The following is an 11453-nucleotide window of genomic DNA, read 5'->3' as shown; positions in this document are numbered from 1 at the left end:
TTGTGTGTAGTGAACCAATATAACATACTAGTTTCAGTTTTTGAAACAAATTGTTGAAATGGACCTTCCCTTGATATTCTTTTTTTTTTTTTTTTTTTGGCACATATACCTGTATGTTCCAGGAAACCTGAAAGCCATTTTAATTGCTGTGAATGTGCAGTGATTTGGATGTAGTAAAACTGAGAACCAGTACTTGCAACCCTTTTCTGGATGTTTGTACAAGTCACCTTTATTTATATAGCACTTTAAACAATACAGATTGTGTCAAAGCAATTTCACAATAAAGCCAATTCCATACCAAATGATACTGGAACATTTTATCACTGGGTTTCTCTGCATGATAGTAAATTCATGTTGCATGATCGCCATCTGCTGTACACCCAACCATACTGATAACAGAACAACAGCAAAGCTGAACAGTCACACCAATCAGGCATAACCACCGACAGGTGAAGTGAATAACACTGATTATGTTAGGCAGCAAGTGAACATTTTGTCCTCAAGGTTAATGTGTTAGAAGCAGGAAATTATGGGCAAGTGTAAGGATTTGGCAAGAGCCAAATTGTGATGGCAAGAAGACTGGGTCAGAACATCTCTAAAGCTGCAGCTTTTCATCATCATCATCATCATCATCATCAACTTTATTTATAAAGCACTTTAAAACAGCCACAGCTGACACAAAGTGCTATACATTAAAAACTAAAACAATCAACATTCATAAAAAAAAAAAAAAAAAAAAAAATGAAACAAACAGATACATTTATAACTAATTAAGTTATTAAGAAACTAAGTCTCACTGAGGCCAAAAGCCAAAGAATAAAAATGGGTTTTAAGACGTGTTTTAAAAGTTGACAGTGAAGGTGCCGTTCTAACATGCAAGGGCAGGTTATTCCACAATTTGGGAGCCACGATGGCGAAAGCCCTATCCCCTCTGAGCTTCCTCCTGGATCTCGGTACTTCCAAGAGAAGCTGATCAGCTGATCTAAGAGACCGACAGGGTGTGTAGGGGTGAAGAAGCTCAAATAGGCATTTAAAAACAAACATTAGAATTTTGAAATCCACTCTATAAGACATAGTCAGCCAGTGCAGTGAGGCCAGCACAGGGGTTATATGCTCTCTTTTGCGGGTTCCTGTTAACAGTCTCGCAGCGGCATTTTGAACCATCTGCAGACGTGAGAGTAACGACTGACTAACCCCCACATAAAGTGAGTTACAATAGTCCAAACGGGAAATAATAAAAGCATGGAGCACTGATTCAAAATGCTGCCTAGAAAGAAAAGATTTCACTCTTGCCAGTCGCCTTAACTGATAAAAACTGGATTTCACCACCGCTCTAACCTGGCTATCCAATTTAAAATCACTGTCCAACTTAAAACCAAGGTCATTTACAACAGGTTTAAAATATGCTTCGAAGGGTCCCAAATGAACAGAGGAAGGTTCACAGGGACCGTTCGGGCCAAACACCAAAACCTCTGTTTTCTTTTCATTAAACTTTAAGAAGTTTAAAGCCAACCAAGCTTTTATATCACCTAGGCATGTCAAGAGATGTTTTATAGAGATCCCATCCTTCTGCTTCAATGGAAAATAGATTTGACAGTCATCAGCATAACAATGAAAGCGGATCCCATGCTTTCTAAGGATGGAGCCCAGAGGAAATAAATATAATAAAAATAACAGTGGCCCTAAAATTGAGCCCTGTGGGACGCCACATGGCAAAGAAGCAGAAGGTGATTCGAAGCCGGAAAAACTAACAGAAAAATATCTATTTGTCACATAAGATTTAAACCAACTTAGTGTCGTGCCACCAATACCCGCTAGATCACTTAATCGGGATATTAAAATATTGTGATCCACTGTGTCAAAGGCAGCTGTTAAGTCAAGCAAGACCAGAACAACGTGGTTACCGGAATCGATGCCAGTAGGATGTCATTAGTGACTCTTAATAGAGCAGATTCTGTACTATGAAGTGTTTTAAAACCTGACTGAAAAACTTCAAATATGCCATTTTCATCTAGAACTTGTTTCAGCTGACAAGAAACAATTTGCTCTAACAATTTGGAAAGGACAGGCATCTTGGAAATAGGCCTATAATTAGCTAAAACTGTATGATCAAGACCACATTTCTTAAGCAGTGGCTGTACTATTACATGCTTGAGCTTTGCAGGAACCACACCCGAGGACAGACTTCTATTTATAATGCCCAGGACAGACTGCCCTATACTAGGAAAGATTTCCTTAAAAAATCGTGGAGGTAAACAATCCTGGGGGGAACCTGCAGGCTTAATATGACTGACCACATCCCATAAGGTGGCGAGAGTCACAGGTTCAAACTGAGTAAAAACAGAGGTGCAAGAGACAAAAACAGAGGAATCAGTTTCAGGAGCTGTAATAAGAGCCCTGGTGGCGACAGCCTTTTCTATAAAAAAGCTCAGAAAATTATTACACATATCAGATGGATCTTCATAACAGACATTTGATGGTGTATTAAGAGCAGAGTCGATGGTCTGAAATAACACACGTGGATTATGGCTGTTAGAAGAGATAATATTTGCAAAGTATTCCCTTTTTGACTCTTTAACAGTATTCTGGTAGCGGTGCCAGCAGTCTTTTAGAATTTGAAACGACACTTGCAGTTTATCCTTTTTCCATCTGCGTTCTGCTCGGTGACATTCCCTCTTAACAGCACGAGTGTGGTCATTAAACCAAGGCTCAGGTTTGACGTTAGGCTGCTTGGTTTTTAATGGAGCCACAGAGTCCATGATGGCTTTTGTGGCGTGTTCCTGGTCAGTATCTATCAGAAGAGGAACAATGAGTCATGGCCAAGGCTCATTGATGCATGTGGGAAACACATGGGATCACAGGATACATAATGGGAAAAAGGCAAGCTGATGGAGGCTGTATGATGCTTTAGACAATGTTCTGCTGGGAAACCTTGGGTCCTGCCACCCATGTGGATGTTACTTTGACATGTGCCACCTACCTAAGCATTAATGCAGACCACGTTCTTTATTCCCTGGTGTCTATGGCCTCTTTCAGTAGGATAATGTACCTCACCAAAAGCAAAAATGGTTCAGGAATGGTTTGAGGAGCACAAGAAGTTTTAAGTGTTGACTTGACCTCCAAATTCCCCAGATCTCAATCCAATCGAGTATCTGTGGGATGTGCTGAACAAAGTCCAAATCAGATCCACTGAGGCCCCACCTGACAACTTCGAGGACTTAAAGGATCTGCTGCTAACATCTTGGTACCAGATACCACAGCACACCTTCAGGGGTCTAGAAGAGTTCGGTGTATGTGTTAATATAATACATATAATAAAGAGATAAAATAGGATTAAAATTGTGTACACTGAAATTATGCCTGTTGAAGAAACTAAAATGTTCAGATTCAGCTGCTGTTATGCAGACCAAGATTAGTCATATTCTCGTGAAAACAAGACTTATAGAACACAAATTGTACATATGAAAATTTTTATTTTTCTACTTAATAACAACAAAAAATACATTATAATAAATAAAATATAGACTGTATATATGTTCATTAAATACAGAGAGAACTGAAAACAATCGCAACAACAAACACAATTGATCTGTGTAATCGTCTTAAAGTTTAAGAGTCATAGATCAGTAAAACGGTGGGGTCCCTTTCAGTAGAAATGCTCTTTTGTTAAAAATTTGTGTTATTTTTTCTTTGCACCTTATAAATAATAAGAGTCATTAATATTATAAATGCAACCAATAAAACTAACACTTTACACAAATAATATAAAATAATATTTAATAGTGAGAATTAAAAAAAACAGTCATGTCATTTTTGAGTTAAAGCTGCAGTCCTTAATTTTGCCTCTTTGTCAGCATCTCCGTTTGAAAGCTGCAATGGCAGTTATTTAAAAATATTAAATTTTCACCACCACGGTAACGCAGATGAGTCAATATTGTTAAATATATATATTTTTTTTTCTTTGGGTACAAAAGTATTCTCATTGCTTCATAAAATTCAGATTGAACCACTGCTGGCAGATGGACTCTTTTGATTATGCCTTTTACACTTTTTTGGGTCTTGAAAGTGTTTTTTACTCAGCAGTCAATGGGACAGACAAGCCTCCTGGTTTTCATCCAAAATATCTTAAATGTGTTCCGTAGACGAACAAAGCTTTTACGGACTTGGAACGACATCTGTTAATTGTCATTTTGGGGTGAAGTAACCCTTTAAATAATCACACATAGATGACTAAAAAACTAGTTTGTTCCCTGATCAGTACATTCATTCTTCTCCTTTTTAAAAAGTTTGTGTTGATGTTTCTTTGCCTTTTTCACGGCTCCTTTGGCATTCTCATAGTTGAGTTTTGCAGCATTCTTTATTGCGTCACGCACCGAATCGGATTCATCTGCAACTTTGGATCCGGTAACTCCTCCTCCGATCGCTCCAGCAAGAGCCGCAACTCCAACAACGACACCCGTAGCTGCAGCGACCCCCGCACCAGCTACTCCAACACTGGCCCCCGCTGCAATAATCCCTGCCTTCATCGCTACTGCTCCTGCTGCTATTCCCGCGGCTCCAGTGGCTCCGGCAGCTCCGGCAGCTCCGGCGGCTCCAGCGGCTCCAGCTACAGCTCCAGCTTTAAGTAAAGTGACGACAGACGCCACAGCGACACCAATGCCCAGAAAAGCACCGGTCAGTGTTCCCGTGGTCACTCCCGCAAGCTTAACGAGAAGTTTTTTGTGCACAATCTTTTTGGCTTCTTCTCGTTTTTCTTCTGGCGACATATTCTCCTCGTTTATGTTCTTCATCTCCACTTGAATCTCTTCCTCCACTATCTCAAGCAGCTCATTGGTGTAGCAGCCGTTCTGATTGTCCTTCAGCTTCTGCTCGATGGTCTCCAGCAGGTTTTTCACCTGGACTCTGTTGCTCCTGTATCCCATTTGCCGTTTTTTCCAGTATTTACTGTCGATGACGTGGCAGCGACCTCCGCATTTATCAACCAGCTCCTGTAGCTTTGGACTCATCTTGATAAATTCCTCAATGGTTTGACCTTCTAGCTGTTCTCCGTGGGTGAATAAAACCACTGAATGATTGAAGGTATCTTCTCCACAATACTCAACGATTTTATCCACGACTTCCATTTCTTGTCCCGTGTATCTCCCGACCTTCAGGACGATGGTGAACATGTCTGGACCCGGAGAGCTTTCGATCACAGATCTAATGATCTCCGATTTGATGGCCTCCTCATCCAGACCGGTGTCAAAGAGTCCAGGTGTGTCTATAACGGTGATCTTTTTGCCATGGATCTTCCGGTCTCCACTGACACATTCAGCCGTCACAGATTCGGGTGAAGCTTTGCTCTTGAAGACTTGTTGTTTGAGAATCGTATTCCCGGCGCTGCTCTTGCCGTCTCCGGTTTTCCCGAGAAGCACAATCCTTTTCTCAGGTTGAGAGTCAGAAGCTATTTGGAGAAAAAAAAAAATAAATGCTGTTTAAAGGAATTTTTAATTATGAGATAAAGTAATAACAGAAGTCATAACAATGGCATAAAAAGTAACAAATATGCCATAAAAAGTAAATGTATTGACATAGCTTTTCATAAATATGAATTTGTGAAATTATGAGAAATGTTAAAATATGAGATGCTGTCATAATTATGAAAAAAAGTAATATTTATAGTTATATAGAACCTAAAATTCTGATATAATTTTTTTTAAAATTGTAACACAAGTCATAGTGATGGCATTAAAAGAGTCATAAATATGCCATAAGTAGATGTATTGACATACCAATTCATAATTATGAAAATTAAGAAATTATGAGATACTATCATAATAGAAAAATCATAGTTATAGTTGTAATTATGAGCTAAAAACTTAAAATTCTGATATAAAAAGTCAAATTTATAACATAAGTCACAATAATGGCATAAAAAGTCATAAATATACCATAAAAAGTAAATGTATTGATGTACCAATTTATAATTATGAGAAGTTAAAATTATGAGAAATATTAAATTATGAGATACTGTCATAATGATGGAAAAAAAATCATAGTTGTAGTTGTAATTATGAGCTAAAAAATTTAAATTCTGATATAAAAAGACAAAATTATAACACAACTCATAATGAAGGCATAAAAAGTCAAAAATATACCATAAGTAAATGTATTGACATACTAATTGATAGTATTCAAGTAAAAATATAAGATACTGTCATAATAATGAAAAAAAATCATAGTTGTAAAAATTTGATAAAATGTAAAATTTTAATATAAAAGGTCAAAATTATGGCAACTCATAACGATGGCTTTAAAAAAAGTTATAACTATGCCATAAAAGTATATTTATTAACATATGAATTCATTATTTAGAAAGTTGAAATTATGAGAAATGTACAAATATGATATACTGCCATAATAATGACACAAATTACAGTTACAGTTGTAATTATGAGATAAAAACTTATAATTCTGATATAAAAAGCCAAAATAATAACACAACTCCTAATGATGGCATTAAAAAAAGTCATAAATATGCCATAAAAAGTATTTATTAACATACAAATTCATTATTATGAAATTTTGAAATTGAGAAATGTAAAAATATGCGATACTGTAATACTGATGGCATAAAAAGTCATAACTATGCCATAAAAAGTAAATGTATTGAAATACTAATTCATAATTATGAGAAGTTAAAATTATAAGAAATATTAAATTATAAGATACTGTCATAATGATGAAAAAAATCATAGTTATCGTTGTAATTATGAGATTAAAAAAAACTTAAAATTCTAAATTATGCCATGAGTCACTTGTGAAATAAGTTTAAATTATGACATACTAAGTTATAATAAAGACAAAATTCAATTATTTCATAAATATTATGATTTAGTTTTAAGGGACTGTAAAGAACATTGGGGGCCAAACAATATTAAACCCCACTGATTTTCATTGTATGTAAATCTTTTATGTTCAACAGCAGAACTAAAATCATTCAGTTTTAAATCAACATGAGAGTCAGTAAAAGATAACCATTTTCATTTTGGGTGAACTGTCCCTTAGTATTAGTATTAGAGATAGTATTTACATTTCTAAAGGTTAAAAACTTTAGCAGCTTTTCATCTTAAATACAGCAACACTTGGAAAGTCAAAGTTAAAAAAAGAAAGCATGGTGTCATTTTCATGGTGTCATTTACCTCCCATATTCTTGTCCCGTCTTCAACCGAGGTGCTGTAACAAGTAATATTACGTCCCACTAATGATGTTTTTAATCTAAAATCTCATCCAGTCATGGTTCCAGATTCTCTATTTGATCCATTAACAAAAAGCTACTGTAAAGGCCATTTGTTGTCTATCAGCGAACAGCTTGAAGAGTTTCGCTGCTCGAAAAACACCCTTAAATTAGTCATTTGACACTACAGATGAGCTACAGGAATTACCAGAACGACCAGTCACCTGTAAGCTTTCACGCACCTCCTATTCACAGCGTCACACCCTCATCTTCACAGCAAATTCCTTCAGAATCAGAACCATGAAACTCTTCCTGCACTCTTCAAAATAAAGCTGCTTCACGATGCCATAGATTAAGATTATTTTTTGTCTAAATGGTTCCATAAAGAACCTTTAACATCTGAAGAACCTTTCTGTTTCACAAAAGATTCTTTGTGGCGAAAACAGGTTCTTCAGATTATAAGAAAGAGATGGTTCTTTAAAGAACCTTTGACTTAATGGTTCTTTTTTTAAAGTGATAACAGATGGTAAACAGTCAAACTCGGTTATTAGCTGAATACAAGAACAGAAAAGACTGAAGTATAATTGATTTACATTACCTTTTTGTGTTTTCATTTGTTGGAATCAAACAGATGGAAATGTGTTTGAATACTATGAATGGTATTGGTTTTTATTCACCAAAAATTGATTTATGAACATACTTTCATATATTTGTGTTTAAATAATGAAAAGCATGTTCCGAAAGAGTATGACCTGGATGACCTAGCATCTAGTCAGTAATGTCCTTAAAAGCGGTAGTACTCATGTTCAGTACGGCAACACTTGTTTTTGTTACTTCAAAATCCCATAATATCATGTTTTAGATAGATACTTTCTACACATCTTAATGTTTCTTACATCACATATTCATCATTGGTTTCTCTGGAGATCCTATAAACTAAACTGGCCACAGGGTGGAGCTAATATTGATCTTCATGAATTACAGCCGGCTGACATTTCTGCATTATATTGTATCAAAACATTTGCTCTTTCACAACCAACTACACTCTTAAAAATAAAGGTGCTTTAAAGGGTTCTTCAAGTGATGCCATAGAAGAACCATCCAGTCAAAGGCTCTTTAAAGAGCCTTAGCTTTCTTACCTTTTTATAATCTGAAGAACCTTCTTTTGGACAAAGAACCATTACCACTTAAGAAACCACCTAGCAACTATAATAACACCTTAGCAACCACCCAGAACAATCCTAGCAACCACCCACAATAACCCTAGCAACCACCCACAATAACCTTAGCAACCACCTGGAACAACCCAGCAACTACAATAACACTTTATCAACCACCTAGCAACTACAATAACACCTTATCAACCACCCAGAACAATCCTAGCCACCACCCAAAATAACCTTAGCAACCACCTAGAACAACCCTAGCAACCACCAAGAACAACTAAACAACCAACCAACAACTATAAGAACATTTAAGAAACCACCTAACAAATACAATAACACCTTAGCAACCACCCAGTACAACCTAGCAACTACCCAGAACAATCCTAGCAACCACTTAGAACAATCTTTGCAACCACCCACAATAGCCCAAGCAACCACATAGAACAACCCTAGCAACCACCAAGAAGACCTAAGCAACCACCCATCAACTGCAAAGACACTTTATAAACCACCTAGCAACTACAATAACACATTAGCAACCACCCAGCACAACCTAGCAACCAAACAACAATCCTAGCAACCACCCAGAACAACCTTAGCAACCATCTAGAACAACCCTAGCAACCACCCAGCAACTACAATAACAACTAGGCAACCACCCAGCACAACCTAGCAACCACCCACTTTAGCAACCACCTAGAACTACCCTAGCAACCACCCAGCAACTACAATAACAACTAGGCAACCAGCCGGCACAACCTAGCAACCACCCACTTTAGCAACCACCAAGAACACCTAAACAACCAACCAACAACTACAATAACACTTTAGAAACCACCTGGCAACTACAATAACACCTTAGCAATAACCCAGCAACACCCTAGCAACAATGTAAACACACAATCAACCATAGCACTAATTTATTTTTTATTTAGAAAAATTAAAATACACATATTCCACTACTATAAAAACATTCAGTTGTTATAGCAACCACACAGAACACCCTAAAAAAACACCTAGCAACTACAAGACTACTTAAGAAACCAAGTAGCAACGACAAGAACACCTTAGCAACAACGTAGACACACTCTAGCAACCATATCACTCATTTTCTTCAGAAAATTATTAAAATACACACATTTCATTACTATAGAATTATTTAGTTGTCATAGCAACCTTCATATTTAAGAGTGTACTAAGTGATTTTATAAACAAGTGACAAATCAATAAATGTGCTTACACAACTGTCTCATTAAATTACTAACGAAAAAGTAAATCACAACATCTTGATATATAGTGACATTTGATGTAAAGACATTATGATCCCAGATAAACAAGTTTGGTAAGTTAGAGTTATGCCCTTATATGTAATGAATTGATAAAAGTGACAAAAGTGCCCACCTTGGTGATTTTCTGAAAACCTTAGAACAAAAAACATATTTCTAAAATACATTCAGATTCCTGTGAATTTTCTTGATAATTTCATTCTAAAATCATTTATTCTAGATCTTTCATTCTGGAAGCCTGTAGACAGTCATTTCTCATCCATGTACTTCAGAAGACCATAAGCTGCAAGACGATATGAAAATGGGAGGGAAATAATACAAACATTTTTTATATATATATAATTTTTTGATACATTAGTATTTTGAAACATACTTTCACAAATATATGTTGAACTGAAAACCCCAAAACCCTTTTTTTTTTTACAACAAAATTGTTTTATATCACAGCTTTATTTGTTCTCTATACATTTGAAAGTATTATATAAATTATCAAAATAGTTTGCTCTGGAATTGCTCACTTTCACTAGAACACATGAACACAGACCATGAAATGCTTATTTGATGCAATGTGTCAATAATAACACTTACATGTGACAAACATACACTTCATGTCACATAAAACATCACACAAATGTACAGTAGTTGAACACAGTGATACTCCTTTATAAGGCAGCAGTGGCACAATCAGAAAATGCACTAATCACATTAAAAATACAATCAATGGGGTGTTCAAGTCCTCTTGAGAAATACAATTAACATTAACTGAAATACAATTTGAAATATTTGAAATTTGAAACCTATTTCATTTCAGCTAATTATTTCTAATTTTCATTTAGTTTGAGTTGAAGTAGAAACAACTACTCATATATAATAAAACATATTCAAAAAATAGGAGAAAAAAATGAAAACTTAATACACATTAACTGGAAAAACATTTAAATAAAAAATGTAATTTAGTTGAAGTACTTAACTAAAACTAAAACATAATAACTACTCATATTATAATAAAACTCATAAAAAATGTGAACAAACTTAAAATAAATAAACATTAACTGAAATAAAAGTAAAATTGAAATAACAGCCTATTTTATTTTGGCTAATTATTTCTAATTTTCATTTAATTTAAGTTGAAGTACTGAAAAATTACTTAGTAATTACTTAGCGTAGTTTTTGAAGTTTTTTTTTGTATTTTAATTAGAGTATAACTATATATACACAAAAAAAACTAATAACAAAAACACTGAGGCCTAGTTTCACAGACAGGGTTTAGACTCAGCCATGATTAGGTCATAGTTCAGTTAGGACATTTAAGTAATTTTTATAAACGTGCTTCGAAAAAAAAAAAATTTGGTGTGCATCTTTAGACAAAACAAAGGCACTGATATATTTTAAAGGTTGTATCAGCGATCAGCGTCAGGGGTTTGGTGTTGTGGACTTTCGCTCCGCCTCCCTCACATCCCTGCACCAGTAGGAAAGTCCACAACACCAAACCCCTGACGCTGATTGGTTGGAACACTGTTTGTTTATGTGTGGAAAGGTTGGTAGTGCCGATTGTTTTTTTGGCATATCTCGGACCCTAGGCTGACCAGAGAGACGCGGTTTTTTCACAGACAATTTATGGGGCAGGCAGCGAGCGGATCGTGATGAAAGGTCAGCTGAAATTGACACTTTATGTTTCAGGCTAGAAATCGCTGATACAACCTTTAAGATCAGTCAGTGCAATTTTCTTTCAGATGAAACGGCTCAGATTTACATTTTAGTCTGGGACTAGGCTTAAGCCCTGTC

General features: G+C 35.7%; 1 protein-coding gene across 1 annotated transcript; it reads right to left on the bottom strand.

Annotated features, from left to right (window-relative positions):
- Positions 1-3469: 3469 nt before the first annotated feature.
- Positions 3470-7318, bottom strand: LOC141332500 (GTPase IMAP family member 7-like). The gene is made up of 2 exons (XM_073837636.1): positions 7182-7318; positions 3470-5443 (listed from the first exon to the last, which is right to left on the bottom strand). The coding sequence occupies exons 1-2, from the start codon at positions 7186-7188 to the stop codon at positions 4239-4241; spliced, it is 1212 nt and encodes a 403-aa protein (XP_073693737.1). The 5' UTR covers positions 7189-7318; the 3' UTR covers positions 3470-4238.
- Between the last annotated feature and the right edge of the window lie 4135 nt (positions 7319-11453).

The sequence above is a fragment of the Garra rufa genome, chromosome 3, assembly GCF_049309525.1.
Source record: "Garra rufa chromosome 3, GarRuf1.0, whole genome shotgun sequence".
Classification (NCBI taxonomy): domain Eukaryota; kingdom Metazoa; phylum Chordata; class Actinopteri; order Cypriniformes; family Cyprinidae; genus Garra; species Garra rufa.
This window is presented reverse-complemented; position numbering and strand designations above follow the sequence as displayed.